At 41.1% G+C, this 22,892-nt stretch overlaps 1 protein-coding gene across 1 annotated transcript in view; it reads left to right on the top strand.

Annotated features, from left to right (window-relative positions):
* Positions 1-22,892, top strand: part of LCP1 (lymphocyte cytosolic protein 1) — a 65,826-nt gene that overhangs the window by 5,247 nt on the left and 37,687 nt on the right. The window contains exons 3-6 of the mRNA XM_007960358.3: positions 18,452-18,539; positions 19,151-19,314; positions 19,491-19,620; positions 21,532-21,664. Coding sequence (XP_007958549.1) covers positions 18,476-18,539; positions 19,151-19,314; positions 19,491-19,620; positions 21,532-21,664 — 491 coding nt within the window. The 5' untranslated portion in view covers positions 18,452-18,475. The remainder of the gene's footprint in view (positions 1-18,451; positions 18,540-19,150; positions 19,315-19,490; positions 19,621-21,531; positions 21,665-22,892) is intronic.

Below are 22,892 nucleotides of genomic sequence, written 5' to 3'. Positions count from 1 at the left end.
ATGATACTATTTCATCTGTATATTGAACATTGCAGAAATAAAAATTAGAATTAGAACCCATCAAAATATAAAACTAATCAGTGTCCGCAGATAGGAAGAGTTTCAAGCGTTCCTATTTTGCCAGGTGGAAACGCACTTCTTAAAAACGTGTGATGTTCCACAGTGTCTTCATTTTGAGGCTCTCGGAAGTCACCTCCTGATAGGATGTTGGTTTCCTAGGGATATCTCCCTACAGCTGCTGTGGCCATGGTGATCCCCACATGGCATCTCCTTGTTGCTTTCCTCAGTTCCCTTCTGATCCAACTTCCTGCCTTATACTATTGACTGTTCCTGTTGTTTTGGTTTGTCAGTTTCAATGCTTACATCAGTCTGCCCAGAAATTTCATAACTGCTCCATCTTGTAAGATATTGGTGTGGGGGGAGTGGGAGAAGTTTCAATTAACCATCCTAATAATAACAGCTAATACTTACATTGAATCAGGTGTTTTTCTAAGTGCTTTAACCCTATGAAAGCATCTGGTTGTCATACAGACCTGTGAGGTAGTTTCTGGTGCCTTTACATATTTGAAGGCAAGTTCATTCATTCACGAGTTTTATTTATTTTCTACAATTGGATCAATTTTGTCTTAACTGTTGAATTTCAAGGCAACTTCCTGAGATAAACAGGGAGCAAACCATGGTGCTTATTTGTACCTAAGCCCTCAGGTTGAGCCCAAATAATCATAATCCCCCCCAAAGAAATGCATCTATATGATAAGTGATTTTATTAAACAGACTATTCTGTGTCATCACAGCAGCAGCAGCAGCAGCAGTATCTGTAGTCAGCGCCTCTGTACACTTGACTGAGTAGTAGCTGGTTGTTAACAATCATAGGCCTCTGCATGGGTCACAAAACATGATCTCCACCCTCAAAAACTTTAAAAGGTTCTTAGTCTTTTTGTTTGTTGTTTGTTTGTTTTGAGACGGAGTCTCGCTCTGTCGCCCAGGCTGGAGTGCAGTGGCGCGATCTTGGCTCACTGAAACCTCCCCCTCCTGGGTTCAAGCGATTCTCCTGCCTGAGCCTCCCAAGTACCTAGGACTAGAGGCGCCTGCCACCACGCCTGGCTAATTTTTTGTAGTTTTAGTAGAGACAGGTTTCACCATGTTAGCCAGGATGGTCTCGATCTCCTGACCTTGTGATCTGCCTGCCTTGGCCTCCCAAAGTGCTGGGATTACAGGTGTGAGCCACCATGCCTGGCCTTTAAAGTTTAGAATAATTTTAGCCGAGTGACATTCACATTTTCTAGTCTGTTGTGACTCATAGATATGAATAGATTAAACATTCTAGTTTTTATACCCAAGCATACATATCTATGATTGTATAGTAATGGCCAAATTTAGGTGTCCTAAAAACTGAGAAAGAATGAAACATTGTTTTAAATGTTAGTGGAAGAAGAGAGGTAAAAATGATCCACTTACTGGGTTTAAGTAAGTTTTGCTCAACTTTAGAACCACGGCTGTGTCAGCCCCACTTACAAGTACAAGGAGCCTGTTTCTCAAAGATGGTCAGTTGTTCTTTCTGGAGGAAGGAAAAGCTATGTTAAATTGGGGAACTAGCAAACCCACAATTCTGTGGTTGCAGCATTGATTCTTGTTTCAGCATCGGTTGCATGGACAGAAGGGAGGGTCTCCCTCTCTCTCTCTTTCTCTCTCTCTCACACACACAGACACACAGAAACACACACACACACTGACTCACACACTCCTTCTTGACTGGATAAGCTAAAGTGGAAAAGAGATTATGTTCTCCATAGCAGAAAAGCCGACACCAGATTCAGCAGGCAGATTAATTATGCATGTGAATTGCAATCTCCTAGATAATTTGCTTTCTTTCTTTTTCTGGTTGCACTTTCTAGAGGGAAGTGAATTAATGGAACAATTACCTTGTATTTAAATAATACCCTGCATTTTGTTTCCTCAGTCTAGTAGTAGTCACTAAAATTTATCCAAGCTGTGTATCCAAATGTATGAAGTAAAAGGATACACAAATGTTATTTGTATAAAATTTGCATGTTTTCCCTATTCAGCATTCCTTAGGCAAAGTTTAAAATTAGAAGTAATCTTTATTAACCTCAGGTGCAACTTTTTTTTTCCATAAAAACCTTTTTATAATAATTCATGAGACTATAATAGATGTGAGTGCATTCAATATAGCTTCCATCCTGAAAATGTTTTTTAAGTTTTTATTTTTAAATTGACATATAATAATTGTATATATTTATGGGGTAGCTAGTAATGTTTCAATACATACAATGTCTAGTGATGACATCAGGGTAATGAGGATATCCATCATCTCAAACATTTTTTACTTCTTGTGCTGGAAACATTCAATAGCCTCTCTTCTAGCTAATTTTTTTTTTTTTTTTTGAGACGGAGTCTCGCTCCGTTGCCCAGGCTGGAGAGCAGTGGCGCGATCTCAGCTCACTGCAAGCTCCGCCTCCCGGGTTCACGCCATTCTCCTGCCTCAGCCTCCTGAGTAGCTGGGACTACAGGCGCCCACCACCGAGCCCGGCTAGTTTTTTTTTTTTTTGTATTTTTAGTAGAGACGGGGTTTCACCGTGTTAGTCAGGAGAGACGGGGTTTCACCGTGTTAGTCAGGATGGTCTTGATCTTCTGACCTCGTGATCCACCCGTCTCGGCCTCCCAAAGTGCTGGGATTACAGGCTTGAGCCACCGCGCCCGGTCTCTTCTAGCTATTTTAAAACTATGTACTGTTAACTGTAGTCATCCTATGGTGCTATAGAACATGAGAGCTTATTCCTCCTGTCTAGCTGTCATTTTGTATCTAAACAAATCTCTTCTGTCCTCCACCTTCCCCCTACCCTTCCCAGCCTCTAGTAATCTCAGGTGTAACACTGAAAAAGTAGATCCTTTGTACCTCCTTGACATCATCGGCTCGTATCACCCTCACCAGAAAGGCCAGCTTGAACAAAGAGTGGGATACAAATTCTTTATAGAGAAAGCTAGGTAATACGTGCAAAGTGAGAGTAAGGACAAAAGAGAAGATCATGCATGCAGTATTGCACTGTTGAGCACCCTTTCCTCATCTTAAAAATGCGAACTGAACTTCCCCCACTGTTTCTAATGCTTAATAAATAGTGTTAAAGTTTCCCCTTTGGAAAGATGGAATATGTGGTAGGCACCTTGGAGAACTTTATGGATTTTTTCCTTTTCTTGTTGTCATTCATGTTGGGACTGTTCCTCAAAATATCATGAATTCTGTTTCCTCTCTGTGACCACTGAGAATGACAGTTGTGATACTTCATCCACCTGGTGATGTTCACACAGTTTTTCTCCTCCCTCCGTAACCACTCTACTGGTCACTGCACGCCGTTCTTCCTCCAGAATCATATCTCCAGCACCAGTTCTTTAAAGCTGAGTGTCTGCAGCTCCCAGGCACAAAAGAGGCAAATGTGGTATAAAGAAACGGGAGCAAATGTAGAGACGGATTTGGATTTATATTCTGGCCTCTTAGGAAATGTGGAGCCTGAGCAAGTCTCTGGAGCCTCTGAAGTTCAGTTTCATCCTCTATAAAATCAGGCAAATGCTACCTACTCGCTGGGTGTGATGTGGGTTATTTTTCCCCTTCCGTTTTCCCATGTCGTCGCCTATGTAGACATGGAGCATATCCACTCCACCCAGCATCCCCACTGACTTCCTGAGCCCCTAATATTTACTAGGCATCGTGCCAAGCACTTGAAAGATAATTACTCTTTTATTTTCATAAATAGCTAGGTAAAGTGGTTATTATTTGTATCCTTATTCCGGATGACCAAGCTGAGGTTCAGGGAGGGTTAAGGGACTTGTCTGGGGTCACAGAACCAGTAACTGCCAGAGTCAAGATTCACACCTTTCCTGTCTCTCATTTTGTTAGCAGTTTCTGAAAGGAATGATCCATGTCTATTTAAACTGTTTTGTATCTTCTAACATGATCCACTAGTTGCTTCCTGATAATATGTCTATATACCTTTTTGTGATTCCATGATTATTGAATGATTATTTCTAAATCCACATTTTCTTTTTCTTTCTTTCTTTTTTTTCTGAAGACGGAGTTTTCGCTCTTGTTGCCCAGGCACAATCTTAGCTCACTGCAACCTCCGCCTACTGGGTTTAAGAGATTCTCCTGCCTCAGCCTCCCGAGTAGCTGGGATTACAGGCATACACCACCACACTTAGCTAATTTTTTTTTGTATTTTTAGTAGAGACAGGGTTTCACCATGTTGGCCAGGCTGGTCTTGAACTCCTGAACTCAGGTGATCCCCCCACTTCCCTCCCAAAACGCTGGGATTACAGACATGAGCCACTGCACCCATCCTGTAATTCCACATTTTCTATCAGGAAGACATCCCAAGTCTCCTTTTGTTAGGTCTGCTGGTATACCAAACATATTTGAGAAATAAATATAAATGCTTGAGGATTTTATGGTGGCAAATCTTTAAAATAATAACTATGAAGATATTAGATTAGCCTATTTGGCCACTTAAAATTTTGATAAAAGAAATGTTACACATATTCCATTGTACATTGGTATTGGTAAATATTTACCAACTAAACTGTAGCTTTCAAAAAAAAGAAGATAAAGAGAGCCCATCAAATTAATACAAATTTCCTGCCTCAATTTATCTGTAACTCCTCCTTTTGTTTTTTTCTGCAAATAGGCTTGTCATTAGAGATTCCAAAATAACAGCTCCAAGGAGCCTATTGAGAATGAGGTCACATTATTAAAAATAAATAGAAGTTTCTGTTATCGTTGCTTGTATACAAATGTCTGCTGTACATTGTCTCCCTGTTTTTCAGCTCAAACTGCAATGGTGAAAATGCCTGGAGAATTAGAGAGTGGAGAGGCAGGTAGAGAGTAGTGCAGGGTAATGGAATCAGTTCTGAGCATTGGTGCATCTGACAGGGAGGAGATGGTGCTCAGTGGTCCTCATTACAGATGCCCAGAGATCTCTTTTCTTTTCATGGCTCGTGTATGCGGTTGGGCTTTTCTTAAGATTGCTGTACATTTTCCCACTCTGGCCACACTTCCTCAACTGTAAGAAGGTACTTTCCACTGCCAGCATCTCAGGCAAGGCAAAGCCCAGAGCCCCTTCGCCACTCAGGATGAGCTAATACCAATGCTGTCTGGCTTTGGGTTGGTATCATCTGCCAGTTCTGCAGTACCTGACTGCAAGGCCTCTGAATAAGAAATGTGGTACCAAAGCCAAAGTAAGCCAGACTGAGAACATTAAAACATAGAGCATGGATGTGAGATCTAGATTTATGTCCACACAAAAACACATAACATACACACAACTAAGCGTTGCTTGTAAGTTGTGACTTGACAATATTTCCTACAATTTATACTAGAAATTGGGGTTTGTTTTCCAAGATAATTTTGCAAAAGTTCTAGTTCTTGTACGTTTTCTTTTAACTTCCTCTGTTCTTTCCCTCTTCCTTCTTTCTTCCCTTCCTCTCTTACTCTCTTTCTCCCTTCAGTCACCAGGCACTGTTGTATATATTTTCAACAGTCTGTCTCACCTAATCCTAATGCTGCCCTATGAAGTGTGGTTGCATTATTAGCACTCCTTCTTTAAAGATGAAGAAACTGAGGCTCAGAAAATTTAAATAACACATTCAAAGACACACAGCAAAAAAATAGATGAGTCAGAAAATTCAGCATTTCACCATACCATGTCACTGCCTAGTTGGTTCATTTTTAAAATGATATATAATGATCCTAATTTCATAAAGGAAGCGAGGAGCCTTAGCTTTTATGTGGAATGCCTTTACATGGATGTATCCCTGTATCCTAGATCCACACATCTAAGAAGTAAAGCACATTTCACAGACCATGCATCTCAAGCGTTTTTTAAATGAAACTTTAGGTTATTAAAATGCCAACTGACTTGTTTTTTTTCCACCATTGGTTAGACCAAACTAAGACTCCGGAGGTTCCACTTACTTCTCTTTTTGGACCAGTCACTGACTCACTTTGAGACTTTGGGGAGTGATTTCACCCTCCATGGCCCCTTTTTTCCCATTCTAACATGTTCAGTTCCCTCCTGTCTTTGCAGTATTTTCTAAATGGGAGACAGTGACTTAAGGAGAAAGCTATGCACACACAAACAAACCAAAATGGTTTCCGGGCAGAATTATTCTGTTGTTTGCATTCACATTACCTGTGGTGGGCGGAGTATAGCCTGCATCACCGAGGTTTTGCCTCTAGAAACAAGAGCTAGTGAGAAGGAGCAGCACGTTGATACCACCTCACCAGCCTCTCATCCTGGAAGTCTCCTCCTGCATCCCTGGCTTTAGCCATATCCAACCTGCCACAGTTTCCTCTGTGTGCTTTTGCTTTGCACTTTGTAGAGCCATTTTCTTCCTTTCCTTCTTTCTTTCTTTCTTTCTTTCTTTCTTTCTTTCTTTCTTTCTTTCTTTCTTTCTTTCTTTCTTTCTTTCTTTCTTTCTTTCTTTCTTTCTTTCTTTCTTTCTTTCTTTCTTTCGTGTCTCTCTCTCTCTCTCTCTCTCTTTCCCTCCCTCCGTCCCTTCCTTCCTTCCTTCCTTTCTTTTCTTTTTTTGGTAACGGCCCTCCCTCCCTGCCTTCCTTCCTTCCTTTCTTTTTCTTTTTTTTTGTAACGGAGTCTCGCTCTGTGGCCCAGACTGGAGCACAGTGGCGCGATCTTGGCTCACTGCAACCTCCGCCTCCTGGGCTCAAGCAATTTTCCTTCCTCAGCCTCCTGAGTAGCCGGGATCACAGGCGTCCGTCACCACACCTGACTAATTTTTGTATTTTTAGTAGGGACGGGTTTTCACCATGTTGACCAGGCTGGTCTCGAACGCCTGACCTCAGGTGATCCACTCATCTCAGCCTCCCAAAGTGCAGGGATGACAGGCGTGAACCACCACGCCCGACCCTGCAGCGCTATTTTCTCTGCCTGGAATGCCCTTTTCTATTTTGTCTGTTTGGAAAACTACTGGGTCCCTAAGACTTAGCTCAGTGGGCATCATCACCTTCTCTGGAAAACCTTCTCTTCCCTTCCCAGGCAGAGTTCAATACAGTCGTTTCATGGTATCCACAGGGCGCTGGTTCCAGGAACCCCCTCGGTACTAAAATCCATACATACTCAAGTGCTGCAGTCAGCCCTGTGGTACCCGCATGTACCAAAAGTCGGTCCTTGGTCTCCCTGAGTTTCGCATTCTGTGAATACTTGTATTTTCCATCCACATTTGGTTACAGATGCTGAACCTGAGGACAGTGAGATCTGACTGTATTGAAGAAAGCTGCGTATATTTAGACCCACACCATTCAAACCTGTTCATTCATGGGCCCACTGTACTTCCTTCCCTGTGCTCCTGTAGCTCCATGCAAATACTATCTTTAAAATATTCATATTAGTGTAGTCTTGCATTTGCATGACTATTTCGTTGACTGGACTGTGTGCCCCTCAGGAGCAGGGATTCTCTGCTGTTCATCTTGGTCAAGGTATGTGCTTTATGAAATGTGAGTGGATGACTGAGGTGTGGAGGCCACTGGCAAAGAGGACACTTTTCTCCCCCAGTGGCAGGGGGGACACAGGCAGAAAAGATCAAGCCTGGTTGTGTTCTTGCTCTTCTTAATACTTCCTTTAAAGATGTTGAGAAACTGAAGAGAAGACACATTTAGAACTTCCCCAAAGAGCCTAGGTAGGGCCCCAGTCCTAAGTAAAATCTTGCAAAAATATGTGCTTCCCTAATTAACATGAGGTCAGAGCTTTGACCTTCAAGGGTTTCTTTTTGTGTAACCCCAAAAGATGACAGGAATCCCATAGCCAGAAATGACAGGAAAGGCAGGAGGCCACTCCAGTCTACAGCTGTGTGACCCTGGGCCAGTTATTTAAACCTCAGTTTCCTCATCTATAAAGTGGGAATCATAGTAATACCCTATAGGATTGTGATGAAAATTAAATGTGAATGCGTATAAAACATTTGGCGCTGAGTTAACCACTCATTAACGTTAATGGCTATTATTATTGACCAACTGGGCTTCTCATTTGTTCTTTAGCTATTTGCCCTTTCTCTGACTCCAAATAGGTAGACTTTCTATAGAGGGAACATGGAGTAATACTCTCAGATGAATGAAGAAAAAAATAGAATGACTTTTAAGCAATCTCCTACTCCTCTGTTGAAATCTAGGTCAAATGTCACTTCCTCCAGGGGGCCGCCTTTGGCTCTCCAGGGGAGAGCTATTTTTTCCCTCTTCCTGTGGACCTAAAAAGTTCCCCTGTATTCTAGTTACTGTGTGTCTCTCTCCTGCCTAACGGGCCAGAGCCACATCTCTGTGTTCTCAGCATCTAACACAGGACCTGGCATATAGTAGGTGTTGGCAGATGTCTACTGAAGGAAGAAATTTACAAACGTATGAATTTGTTTAGTGACAGACGTTTAGAATTACTGGAGGATGAATTTCCTAGTTCAGAGAGTGAGACTCAAATTACATGCAGGTAAATGCTAGCACCTATATTTCCAGCGTACTACCTTGGTACACCACACATGTCCATCCCAGATGGGTTTGCCCCGCGTTCAGTCACTGCTCTGTCTCCACAGTTCCTTTCCCTCCTACCTCAGCGGCACTCAGCTTACAAGCAGGCCCTACAGAGTTGGATAGAGACCCACCGCCCAGCATTACCGGCAGCCAGCAGGGTTTAGAGCAACAGCGCCAAGAAGCCAAGAAGCCCGGTCTCAGGATCTGTGATCTCAGACAGAAACGCTTTTGCGTCTGGCAAGGTAGGGCTGGGGAGCAGGTACAGGTGCCGCTTCACAGACTACCTCGGGCCAGCAACTGCCCTTTAGACACCGAATTAACTCACCAAAGTTGTCTTTCCAGCAAAGTGGGTTAATGTGAATTTGAAGCATTTATTAGCCTTGTTTTAGGTGTCTGTACCTTTCAGTGGATGGGATTGTCTAAGTATATATACAAGAATATTGTTAAACTCCTCAAAGCAGGTGATAGGGGACTTTTCAAGTCCTGTAGACCATTAGTTTATAGATTGTTTTGTTCAGGTGTACAGCTCATTTACTGAGTACCTCGCATGTGCCAGACGCTAATCTGCTAGGAGAGATGAGTGGAAACAGGGACCACACTGCAGAGATCTGGACCAAAGCTCCAAGGAAGAAGGGCTCACTGACTCTCCCCAGCCTCCAGAACAGGATGCCTGAAACTGTGATGATTGTTGTGATAAGTCTGAGGTGTCATTTTAGTATTGATCTATGAATTTGGCTGTCTTGTCTTTTGAACATTTCATCTCGTGGTGAGTTGTTTTAATTGAGTTTGCTCTTTGGTTGCTAAGGAAATTTGGAGGGCCTTAGTGCCAGGTCAAGAATCAATGTACAACAAGGTGTGGTGGTGCACACCTGTGGTCCTAGCTACTCGGGAGGCTGAGGCAGGAGGATGGCTTGAGTCCAGGAGTTCTGGGCTATAGTGTGCCGTGTCAACTGTGTGTCAGCACTAAGTCTGGCATCAATATGGGAGCAGGGGACCACCAGGTTGTTTAAGGAGGGAGTGGGTGCGCTGGCTCACATCAGAAATGGAGCAGGTCAAAACTCCTGTGCTGATCAGTCGTGGGATCACACCTGTGAGAGCCACTGCACTCCTGCCTGGGCAACATCGTGAGATCTGTCTCTTTAAGGACAAAAAATAGAATAAATGTAGAGACAAATGCAGGGAGGGAAGAGTCATCGTGACCTAGAAGATGCCAGTGCACACAGTATTTGTATGTGATTTGGCACATGTTAATTGCAGCCTAAACCTGAACAGTGCCTTTGCCATACCTAGATACATTCCCCTTCGTGTACAAGAAACATACATGACATTATATTCGTAAGACATTTGAAATCTTGGGGGATTGTTCTTACCGTATGTGGAGAAGGTCTTAATTAAAGAGAAGAGTCCTATCTTAGGGTTTAAAACTTATTAAAGCGGAAAGGAGAGAAATAAGGAGGCCTGGACTCTGGTCCCAGCCACACCTCCAATAAGCTCTGTGATGTTGGGCATGTCCTTTAACATGGGTGTCATTTCATGCCTCTGTGACAGAGGAGTGGCCAGATAGATCATCTCTAAGATCCCTCTACCTCTACGTTCTATGACTGTTATTCTTACTACATTCATTCTGTAAGGAAGTTGGCGTAGACCCAGAAGATAGCAAAGAAAATATGAAAGATTTGGAGAATAAGCCCTAAAAAAGCAGGTTACAAGAATCTGAAGAGACTAAGGCATATGATGGAATTTTTATGAATTGAACAGCTCCTGTTATTTCCTCTGAGAATAACCCAAGAAAGAGAGACCTTTGATCATATCAGAAAAGATTTAGGTTACAAAGTAGGGATATGAGACACCAGAGAGGTTGTAGGATTTCCTTATTTGGATATTTTTAACAAAATACTAGATGGCTCTCTTTCTGGGACAGTTTGCGTACCGACTTGCCTAGAAGCTAGGAGTGAACTGGATCAACGTGTCTTAAGCTGTGTGTGGTGACATCCCATAAAACAGGTCTCACGTGCTGCTCCGGGAACTTCCCCTTCTGTGTGGGGCAGTCCAGCAGCTAGGGAGCTGAGCAGTGGGCGTCTGCCTGGGGCCAGTGAGGAGAATGCATCTAGACAGAGCTTTACGTGCTGCTGAGGTAAGAGCTGGAACACAGCCCCCCAGCCCCCAGGAGCCAGGCTAGGCTGGGAGCAACCTACTCCCTCACTTGCTCCATTTCCCAGGAGGCACCTCCAGGTCAAAGCTGCAGCTGCTGATGGCGCCAGCACCTATTTCTCAGCCCATTTGCAATACTTTCTAATCTAGCTCTAATTTGTATGTATACTTGTCAGCTACCGCATAGAATTTTGGAAGTTTTAACACAGAAGGGACTCTGCTTCTCAGTTTACGAATGAGAAAACTGAGTCCCATAGGGGCAAGATGGAGCCTGAAGTTACACAGACAGGAAGCAGCCTATGTCTCCTGACTGCCAAGCTTGGCACTTTCTTCCATTTCCTGCCAGTTATTTCCATTTTGATTTCTTTGGAGATGTTCAAGTATATTAATTATTTCAATATCTTAATTGCCTGGGCTGATTTCGGTATTTCGTATTTTTATTTTTTTTGATAAACCTCTGTGCCAATTTCTTACACTTATCTAGTTTTGTTTTTCTTTCAGAGTCCTATGTTTAACCTTTTCACTTGTTTGTTTTTGATCGTCAGAGCTCTTTTCATTGCATTAACCCTTTCACAGTAAATTAGCTGTAATCCATGTGCTGCATTTGAAACTTGTCATTTGACTGTGGGCTTCATGAAGCTCCAGTCTTTGTATAACTCATGCCTGCAGCCCCTCTCCAACCCCCTAGCCAGGGCAGTACTTCGCATATAGACACATATATGGAGTGGAAGAATGAATGGATGGCATTTGATATCAAGGTAATAGTGCAATCATGGTTAAACAGCTAGCCCATAATATTCAACTTATTGAAAAGATGCATTTGGGGTACTCTGAACTTTCAGTAGGGGAAGCTCTGGATCTTAAAGTGCTTCTAGTAGAATGTGGGCTAAAGGGTAGCTGTAGAATTTAAAGATGTTAGTACCAGGAGCATCACTGTCTATAGCTCAGGGAAGGAGAGAGATGCTAAGGCAGAGAAAGGCCTCCCGAAGCCCCAGCCTGGAGTATCCCCTTTTCCTGCAGGAGGCTTGTTCTTGTGTGACACTCTTAATGGGATTGGGCAACATGGTAGAAAACAGAGGTATCAAGAATGTACTAAGGGAGAGAAGGCAAGAATGAGAACTCCTTAGATGGTGACAGAGCCAGGCTCTGTAAGATGTGCTACGCAGCTTCAGAAGCCCCTCAATGTAGTGGTCAAACCAGAGGCACCCGGAGCAATATGAGGCTGATGAAGTTTGGAGTAATCTGGCTTGCTAGCTTCCCATGACTGTTTATGTGGCCTGAGATAACAGTGTCAGAGGAGAGCCGCTGAGTCTATGCTGTGAATAGCCTTCCCCCTACCTTCCACCCTATGACATTTACATCAGAGCCTGCAGAGAGAAGAATTCGGTACTCTGGAGCAGGCTTTGAGAGAATCCATGTATCCACAGGGAGAAAAAGGACAATCTGGAGGAGATTCTGACTTGACAAAAAGATTCATAAGAGTCCCTTTAACTGGCCGTCTGTATTTAAGGCCATTTATAATTATTTGGTTTCTCAAAAACAAAGTTATTTAAAAATTATATTTTCTGAATCATCCTTTATGTAAAAGTTAGGCATACCTGTATCCATAGAGATATAATATCCCAAGAATATACAGTAAATTCCATATATTCTCAAAGTAAGATCTCCTACAGTGGTCGACTTTATAAAATGAAGGGGACAGGATGAAGTAAAAGCAATGTTTTTCCTTAAATAGATTAATCTTAATGGCTTTTAAAAAATGTATGGGTATTTTATTTTGCTTCAGAGTCCTACATATTTTATTTTTCGTTTCTTTAGTTGTCACAGTCTAATGCTAAAGCTTACAATATGAATGTTCTTCTAGATGATGTGTTGTTTTGGATTACTGATTGTTCTTGAGATGTTTGGAAGTTGTATGATTTCTCCTCTGGAAATGTACTGAAATTATTGAGGCAGAGCTAGGAACTCGAGTCCTGAGTGTCCAGTTTTACTTTAACTACTGAATCAAGTTGCAGGAAAAGTGGGGCACATTCAAAAGAGTCCTTTGGCAAGGTGATACCGGGTCACCGATGCCTCCCTGATCCTGGCAGGTTATATGATTCGGCATCAGTATATTGAATCAAAATACCGACTAGCCCAGCACTACCATCTTTCAGAAATGATTCCAGCCCGTGAGCATCTCTCTCTAGACAGGTCACCGTTTCCAACCTTTCTGCTTCTTTTAATGATCAGTTATGAAACTCCTCAGAGAAAATTCCATCTACATTTTTACATTTACTTTAGAGGATATTTTTTCTTCTGTAAATTCTGCAGCACAGTGTTCAAGAGAAAACCCCCACAAATTGTTTCTGTATTCAGACTTCAGAGAACTTAAGTGCAGGTACTTTTATGATAACTCATCCTCAGAAATTCCCTTCGCTACTGACTTGGGAAATACCAGCACCATTTAAACAGAAGCTCAAAACTCACTGACTTAAAGAAATGAGTGGCTTTTGCAGTTTGGGGTGGGGCTATTTTTCTTCTTATGGTTTAAAAACTAATAACAGTTTAAAAAAATGAACAACCAATGCTTTTTTTGTTTTGACCAATGCCTTGAGATTCTACAACTATGATTTAATAAATGTAAGTGCTCTCACACGCACAAACACACACAAAAAACTAGCAGCTCAGACACGACCTTGATGAATGATTTGTCTTCTTATCGTAGATTTTTGATTTGGGCAGTAATTCAGGAGGAGAGTTCCCAAATTGACCACGGATTTGCAAAAGACCTGAAAATGGTTTGTGGCAGGGCATATTTAGATGACGTAGTTATTAAAAAGGACCGCACTCAATGCAGGAGCACTTGGGTAGAGCTGAAGAAACCACTCACTTATGCCTCAGAAGATACATGCTTTCTTTAGCCCCTCCTTTTAAGCTGCAGATGCCTCAGCATGTCCATTATGGCAGCAATGGCCCTATAGTTTGCTGCCTATATGGTGCCAGTAATTTGCAAACTAAAGCCATCACCAATTAATCTTACTTATATTACTTATTAATCTTACTAATATTATCATAACCCATCTTTTCAAATATGCATGAATAAAAATGGGTGCATTTTTTTCCAGGAAAACACATTCATGGACTATGTAAAGTACCCAATGTTTGATTCCAACACCAGTGGTGTCTTTTGTTTTGTTTTGTTTTTTGTTTTTGAGATGGACTCTCGCTCCGTCACTCAGGTTGGAGTGCAGTGGTGTAATCTCAGTTCACTTCCACCTCTGCTTCCCGGGTTCAAGTGATCCTCCCACCTCAGCCTCCCGAGTAGCTGGGATCACAGGCATGCAACCACCACACCTGGATAATTTTTGTATTTTTGGTAGAGATAGGGTTTCACCGTGTTGCCCAGGTTGGTCTTGAACACTTGAGCTCAAAGCAATCCACGCACCTCGGCCTCCCAATATGCTGGGATCACAGGCATGAGCCACTGCACCTGGCTCAATGTCTTTCTTAAAAATGATCTGGTCTGCCTGTTTTTACATTAATTGTGTCCTCTTCCTGCTGCTTTGCTTTGCGAAATTGCTGCCATTTGTGTATTCAGTTTAATTACTTAAAAGTCTCTGCTCAGTTATGGACCTTAGGGGCCCTTCTTAATGGTAACTCCATCCTTTCCCTGCCCTGCTCATCAGCACCTGCATTTACAAGCTCTAGCTTGGCACTGCCTTGAGAATCTGTACATGGATGAAATATTTGTTCTCGTTGGACCTTCAGTTTCCTTATTTATAAAATGAGGACATTATAATAAATTATTTATGAGGTTCCTTCTGTCTCCAGAAGTTAGGTTGTGTTTCCAGGATATGCTGCTCATGCTGATGGTAAAAGGGACTCTGCAGATATTTATTCATGTTTCTGCCCAGCACCAACAAACAGTATCACAGCAATGTCAGTTGCTGATTATCCCTTCTCCACTTTACCTTTTAAACGAAGTCAATCCACTTCTCTTTTGCATTTGCTGTTAAATCACTGAAGAGTTTTGGGTTTTTTAAATTTAGAGGTGTTCTCGCTGTTTGACTTCTCAGAATTGATCCTCTCCACTCATAAATCTCATAGAAAAATACTGTTACAGATGCTCAAGGCTTTTCATCTGGACCTACCTGCTGTGGTTTAACAATAACATGATTTTAAAATAATGTGTACTTTCTATGTCTTTTAAATGAAGGCGCCGTTGCAATTTTTATGGTAATAAAATTACCCATTATACCGTGATCTTTGGATATTCTTTAGATTTTCTTCCTTTACCTAACACTATAATTGTTTTGCTTCTTCGTTGGCCCTACTTGTGACACTTAGAATGCAATCTTGTTCTCTGCTTCTACTTATGTTTATCACTAGCTACTGATAGTGCTCTGAAATCTAACATTCTTGTGTCAAGGGGTAGGGCCAGGTTTAGAGTCAGAGATCTTGTTTGTCCTCCTTACCTTTGACATTGTTTCATGCTTTCAGGGTAACTAACTGGGTCAATATAGACGTGCTTACCTAAAATGAAAAACAGCGCCTGGCTTATAGTAGGCATTCATAAAATATTGGTTAAATGAATGAATTTATCTTATAATCCCATAAACATCCATGAACCAAGAGGTCTTAAGACATTTAAAAACATGAAGGGCTGGCCAGCCGGAGAGCTGGAGAGCCTTCTATTCATGCATATGTGTATATGGTAGAGGGTATAAATGAGACCCAAGCCAAATTAGTCACAAGGATTTAGCAAAGTATATTAATACAAAGTTATATACTAATTCTTTAAAACAGAAGCCTTGATTTCTTAACACAGGAAAGCAAAAGCTTTCTGCTAGAATGCCTGGACAAGCTCACTATATTGTAGTTTTAAAAATCTCCCGTGGGGCTATCTATAGTCCATATACTTAATAACTCCTTGCTGAGTGAATAAATGGATGGATGGGATGTGTGTCTAACAGGAACATGAAGGCAGAGAACCTGAGAGACAGCCTGGGAGAGGAGAAAGGACTTAAGGATTGGAGTCTTGGCTGCTTCTCTACCAGCTGTGTGATTTGAGATCGGTATCTTAACTTCTCTGAGCTTCTGTTTTCTGATCTATACAATGAGAATGTACATACCGATGCCATCAGTCTACACTGAAGGACATTGTAAGAAACACAAAACCTATATTACCCCATCCCACAAATGGCCTCTTCTTAAAGCCTGTGTGAAGATTTTGCTGTCAGACATCAGATCTGCTGCCCTAAGAAAATTGGTTTGTCTCATAGATAGTGAATTGTATAACCGATGATACTTCCCTTTTTGCCTTAGCTTCTAGAGAACTTGGAGTTAGATTTTCAGCCTACTTGTAGCAAAACATGCAGGGTCTTAGGCATGTATTTTAAGTATTAGAGTTCCTCCCGACCATCATCCTATTTCAGTTACATTTTCTTTCTTATCAATGACATCATTTAGTTGGTTTAACTCTTAGGTTTGGATATATCTTTGTAACTTAGCTCAAATTATTTTTGGAAAAAGGCATTCTGAAAAAGTAGAAACAGAAAGGAAGGAAGGAAGGTAAGAAAGAAGGAAGGAAGAAGGAAAGAAGAAAGGAAGAGAGGGAGGGAGAGAAAGAGAAGACAGGAAAGCCAGATAGCCAGTGCCTGTCTCTTAGGATTACTGTGATGTGTAAGTGAGATGGTATTTTTAATACAATTAACCCCTCAACAGTTTCTGTCATCCTTTAAAAGATCCAATGTACCAATACTTTCTTAGATATGTAAGACAAATAATAATAAAATAAAATTTTTATTGATATCAAAAATATATTTTTAATGAATACATTCACATTTAAATGAATACATAGATAATTCTATGATTTTCAAATCATGCTCCCTGGAGTTCCCACAGATGAAGGTGACAAGGAGATAAGATACCAGGAGCAGGGGGACATTTGGGTTTTTTTCAACCAAAGACTCTCAGAGTTGTTATTTTTATTTGTTTGCTTACATGTAAGGTTTCTGTCAACAAAGGGTTGCTTGATGAAACAAAAGTTTGAAACCACTGATATATGTATGTGGCAGGATGGTAATTTGGTGGATAATGGATATGGATTTACAAAATTGATTGTAATGCATTTTTGGCCTACAGGTTTCAATGTTAAGACTGTTTTCTGTTTGGTGTCATTGTTGGTTGCCAGCAAGAACAAATATAGCACTATAGAATAATATGAAAATATAAAAAAGATATCTATTGAAAACAACACCCTGTCACAAATGTATTTTTTAAAATCGATAACTTCCCTGAACCATCCAAAATATAAGTATGCTTAGAAACACCCCAACCCCACACTCCCACTCCACTTATCCCCTCTGTGCCAGTAAGTTCAGCGAGCTTCAGTGGGTCTCCGATTTTTTTTGTTTTTCTTTTTTTTGAGACGGAGTCTCGCTCTGTCACCCAGGCTGGAGTGCGGTGGCGCGATCTCTGCTCACTGCAAGCTCCGCCTCCCGGGTCCACGCCATTCTCCTGCCTCAGCCTCCCGAGTAGCTGGGACTATAGGCGCCCGCCACCTCGCCCGGCTAATTTTTTGTATTTTTAGTAGAGACGGGCTTTCACCGTGTTAGCCAGGATGGTCTTGATCTCCTGACCTCGTGATCCGCCCGCCTCAGCCTCCCAAAGTGTTGGGATTACAGGCGTGAGCCACCGACCCCGGCCGGGTCTCTGATTTGAAACATGCTCGTGTGGATTAACTAGGGGCACGGAGATGATCATCCATTTTCTGTTTTATTTTCCTCTCACCCACTAGAGGGCAGCAGTAATGCACAGGAAAAGGGAAATTACTCAAGCACTGTGTCTCAGCAAGACTGTCGCTTTTCTGAGAAGAAAACACCTTGAAAGCGCCTTAGATTCCCATAGCTGAATTATAAGAGGGTCAGCTTCCTTTTGTTCATCCCTAAATAATATGGAGAATTTTGATTAACTTCCTTTGAAGTTATAAACTGTATCTGTTTGCTTGGCCAAATACTAATTTTAAATATGAACATGAAGATACCTCTTAAAAAAGACACTTATGTAAAAGTTAAGTGTTTTAGTTGCCTATTGCTGTGTAACTACTCTAAAACGTAGTGATTTAAGACATCACTCGTTTTGTCGTCTCTCTTCTTTTGGCTGACTGAGCACAGCTGGGCGATTCTGCTTAATGTGATGTTGGCTGGGAATGTGGTCATCTAGGAGCTCATATGGGCCAGAAAGCCCAAAATGGTCCTCTCAGGTTGCTGGCATTGATGCTGGCTGTCAAATGGGATCTCAGCAGGGTTGTTAACCAGAGCACCCAGTTCTCCTTCATTGGTTTCTTTATGTGGCTTGAATGGCTCATGTCATGGCAATTGGGTACCAAGAGGGAGCTTCTTGAGAAGGAGCATTCTAAAAAGAAGGAAGCAGAAGTTTCCAGCCCCAGACATCATTTCTACCACCCTGTAATGGTCAAAGCAGTTCAAAAACCAGCCCAGATTCTAGGGGAGGGAAATAAGCTCCACCTCTTAATGTGAGGAGCAGTCTGTATAGACTGGGAGGGAAGAAATTGTTGAGAGCCATCCTTGGAGACCACCACATGGAGGATTGAGAAAAAGCGTATTTCTGACTTACATTTTGGAAAGATAGTTCTAAGTCATGGGGGATGCAGAAGAATATTTCTTCATGTAATAAATGGGAATTGCTTCTTAATGTGGTATTTTAAAAATTCAGATGCACAAAAGTTATCCCTTATGTTCTTCTTCTCTCCAGATCTGTTACCTAAAGCAATAAAAAATGGCCAGAGGATCAGTGTCCGATGAGGAAATGATGGAGCTCAGAGAAGCTTTTGCCAAAGTTGGTGAGTAGACCTGGTACCCCAAATTGCATCATTCTCTTCTTCACTGAGTAGCTTCAGGGTAGATTCAATGAAATGGGAACATGAGCAAAATTACAGAGGTGACAAGAAACCAATAGTGGTCGTTTAGAGGAGCTGGGAGAACTTATTTTTGAAAGATATGCTTCAAGAAAATTACTTTCTCTATCAAAACATGGAATATGGACTCTACTCTTACATAGTTTGTTCCTGGAAATGGTTCACAGGTCTCATCTTTTACATCTTGGCTTCTTTTTTGCTGTTTCCTTGATTTTAATACCATCACATACTTTCTCTTACTCTTTATCACTAAACCTGTGGTTTCCTTAAGAGTTTCTATAAGAGTTCTTTGTGGAAACAGAGGTACCTTATAGAAATTATGACTCTTTTACTGTGGATGTTGAAAGTAATGCCAGTGCCCCTATTCAATAGTAACAGGCGTCTTGTGAGATTCTGACTCTTCCATGGGATCATGCCTCAATGCCTGAATGATAGCCTCTCTCATCCCTTCACCTTCCATCTAGTCTTCCCTCACCTCTCTCTAAAAGTTGTTGCCTGAATTGTCGTGCAGCTTCAGTGTATTGTGTACATTACAGATACTGATGGCAATGGATACATCAGCTTCAATGAGTTGAATGACTTGTTCAAGGCTGCTTGCTTGCCTTTGCCTGGGTATAGAGTAAGAGAAATTACAGAAAACCTGATGGCTACAGGTGATCTGGACCAAGATGGAAGGATCAGCTTTGATGAGTTTATCAAGGTGAGTACCATGTAGAATATCAGGAGACACATTTGAAACTCTTGGAACTTGACTTCCATTTTTAAAAATATCCAGAAAGACATTCCTTCCCTGCTTGCTTCAACATTACATATTCTTTCCTTTGTGATTTTCTTGATCACTGCTTGAGTTTCTAAAGATACATTATATTTTTGCAGATTTTCCATGGCCTAAAAAGCACAGATGTTGCCAAGACCTTTAGAAAAGCGATCAATAAGAAGGAAGGGATTTGTGCGATCGGTGGTACTTCAGAGCAGTCTAGTGTTGGCACCCAACACTCCTATTCAGGTAGGCTTAACTCCTGGGTGGGAGCAGGATTTCAGGATTACAGATTCTAAACTCGGTATTCAAACCTAAGGGATGTAAACAAAGACAGAAGCAAACACAACTTTATGGATGACTCCTGATCTTCTAGTTACTAAGTGGGTCAGTTCCAGGTACATAATACGGGAGCAGTCCTAGCTCTGGGTAGGGTCCAATACAAAATGATTTGATCAGCATTTAAACAATCATTAAAGGCTGCCCAAATTCCTTTCTAAATCTTTTGGACAAAATTAGCTACTCAAGCTTCTATCTTTAAACTTCATGATAATTTTTAACACCTGCTAAGTGATAAAAAAATTATGTTTTCATTGATTTGGAATAAATTTGTATATTTATTCTGAAGGCTGCCATCCAACAGCCATAATGGAAACTTCCAACAGGCCAAACAGTATAGTTATTGCAACATTTCCAAAACTGAGTTCTTCAAAACGCTAGTTGATCTTAGAGAAAAGCTCATGAGGCCGGGCGTGGTGACTCACACCTGTAATCCCAGCACTTTGGGAGGCCAAGGCGGGTGGATCACCTGAGGTCAGGAGTTGAAGACTAGCCTAGGCAGCATGGTGAAACCCCGTCTTTACTGGGTGCGGTGGCATATGCCTGTAATCCCAGCTACTCGGGAAGCTGAGGCAGGAGAATCGCTTGAGCCTGGGAGGCAGAGGTTGCAGTGAGCCAAGATTGCACCATTGCACTCCAGCCTGGCGACAGAGCAAGACTCTGTCTCAAAGAAAAAAAAAAAAGAAAAAAGATAAGTTCATAATTAAATACCATCTATAGTTGCTAAGATAATGTTTGGCCTTTTGTTTTTAAATACAGGAATTTTCAGACCTTTGCTGGGGCAAATGTGCATAAGGCAGAGACACACTACACAGTGTTTCCCGAACTTTTATGACTCAAGATTTCTCTGAGGGACACCACTGTTTTCAAAGACAGTTTGGGAAACACAGTGCTAGTCTATGAAGACGTAACTTGAGCTTTTATTAAAACATCTAAAAATCACTTTCTAGCAGCTTTACTGATAGGAAAAAAAGAGTACATCCAAATGATTTTGTTTTATAGCAATTTAATTATAATTGTATCAAGAAACTCAGAAATACAATAAGGATTGTCCACAGTGATCCAGCATTTAAACCAGCAGAGCTAAAAGAAGAATCCTGAGTTTTGTCCTGTAAGAATTAGATCACATTTGTATTTATATGTGCATGTGTACATATATATACACACATATAAATAAAATATTTTTTATTATTTATGTATTTATATATAGAAAATAAACATATGTATATATTTGCTTCTAAATATAAATATATATCTGGATTATGCATATATATAGAAATAGATAGTTTTGGCCAGTGCGGCCTGCAATCCCAGCACTTTGGGAGGCTGAGGTGGGTGGATCATGAGGTCAGGAGATCAAGACTGTCCTGGCTAATACGGTGAAACCCCGTCTCTACTAAAAATACAAAAAATTAGCTGGGCATTGTGGCGGGCACCTGTAGTCCCAGCTACTCAGGAAGCTGAGGCAGAAGAATGGCGTGAACCCAGGAGGCGGAGCTTGCAGTGAGCCGAGCTCGCACCACTACACTCCAGTCTGGGCAACAGTGCGAGACTTCATCTCAAAAAAAAAAAAAAAAAAGAAATAGAGAGTTTTTATATCTGTTTGCTTTATGTTTTATGACTTGGAGTAAACATAGACTCAATGCCTATTTCCCAAGTGCGCTGAGATTTTTAAATGTTAATAAATATGAGATGATAAGATAATGGACTGAATAAACTCACATCTTTCTGCTGGGAATGAGAATTTAAGATCCACATCATAATTTTGTTTATAATAGAGTTTCACTTTGCAAATGAGCCACTTTAATCATTTACTTGCAGAGGAAGAAAAGTATGCCTTTGTCAACTGGATAAACAAAGCCCTGGAAAATGATCCTGACTGTCGGCATGTCATCCCAATGAATCCAAACACGAATGATCTCTTTAATGCTGTTGGAGATGGCATTGTCCTTTGGTAAATAATACTTCTTTCTTGGTTGCCAAAGAATTGCCCATTTTCTAGACCATCAACAATTAATTGTATTTATCCTAGGCCAACGTTGTTTGGTGCTCAGCTGCACCTACAAGGCTTTTCTGCACTTACACTTGGCCAGGTCCAGGACAGCAAACGAAATTCAAAAACAATTTATAATGAGAAATGTAAAATTGCTACTTGAGTGGAGGGGAGGGATACACATTATAGAGATAAACATGGAAGGTATAGTAACACCAAGCCAAAAGCATTAGATGTCTAATCAATGTATTAGATAATTAAGTGAGGAAAATTTGTAAAGTACTGATTAAATAATGACTATAGACGGACATTAAAAAGTTTATCTGATGACAAGTTAAAAGTATAAAGGTGGATCAGGCATCAAATAGAAATGTAGACATTATACAAGCTCAGAAGTACATAGATAGTCTTTTATATAATGAGGACAATTTTCCTGGTTATATATTTTTAGAATATATGCTGCTTGCTTCATCTGAGCATGGCTCACCATGAAAGCAGATAGAATTGATAACAGCAGCAGGATGATGGAAGGAGTCCTTAAACTGTGGTCCTTAAGCAAAGAAACCTTTGAGTGGGGCACAGAAATCCACAACTCAAACATTGAGGACACCTGGAAAAGGGGGAATGCATCCTATCCACAGGAGGCCTCTAAATACGGTGCTGGTCAATGCAGCATGGTGTCTTTGAAAATCCCTCTGTAGCTCTTGCTTCAGCAGGTTCTCTGTCATCACAGGCCATGCTGTAAGTAAGATGACTTGAGGCGCTCAATATGTGGGGGACTCAGGACTTAAAGGAAACGATGGGTGGGCAAGACATTTGAACTTTCTCCTCTGCTCTGACCAGAGCAATTTCTACTTTTGATATTTTATTTATCAGAGTTTGTCCTGATAATTCATTTTTAAAAGGTTCAATTGCTATTTAAAAAAAATGAAAATTCTAGTTTTTAGGTTGCTATCCAAGGCCCCCCATGGTCTTCCCTCAATCTCCTAGTTTTACCTTCTAAGACCCCTGTGACTCATTGGTAGTCAGCCTAGGGCACTGAGAAGAATATAAAAATGTTATAATTTTTTGATTATAACATGATTAGCTGAAGATATAAAGTTTGGTCTGGTGTCAAATAGAAATGTAGGTATTATGTAAGCTCAGAATTTTATAGATAGTCTTTTATATAATGTGGACAGTTTTCATG

This window comes from Chlorocebus sabaeus, chromosome 3 (assembly GCF_047675955.1).
Source record: "Chlorocebus sabaeus isolate Y175 chromosome 3, mChlSab1.0.hap1, whole genome shotgun sequence".
Taxonomy (NCBI): Eukaryota; Metazoa; Chordata; class Mammalia; order Primates; family Cercopithecidae; genus Chlorocebus; species Chlorocebus sabaeus.
The sequence above is the reverse complement of the archived record's forward strand: the minus strand, read 5'-3'. Positions and strand labels throughout refer to the sequence as shown.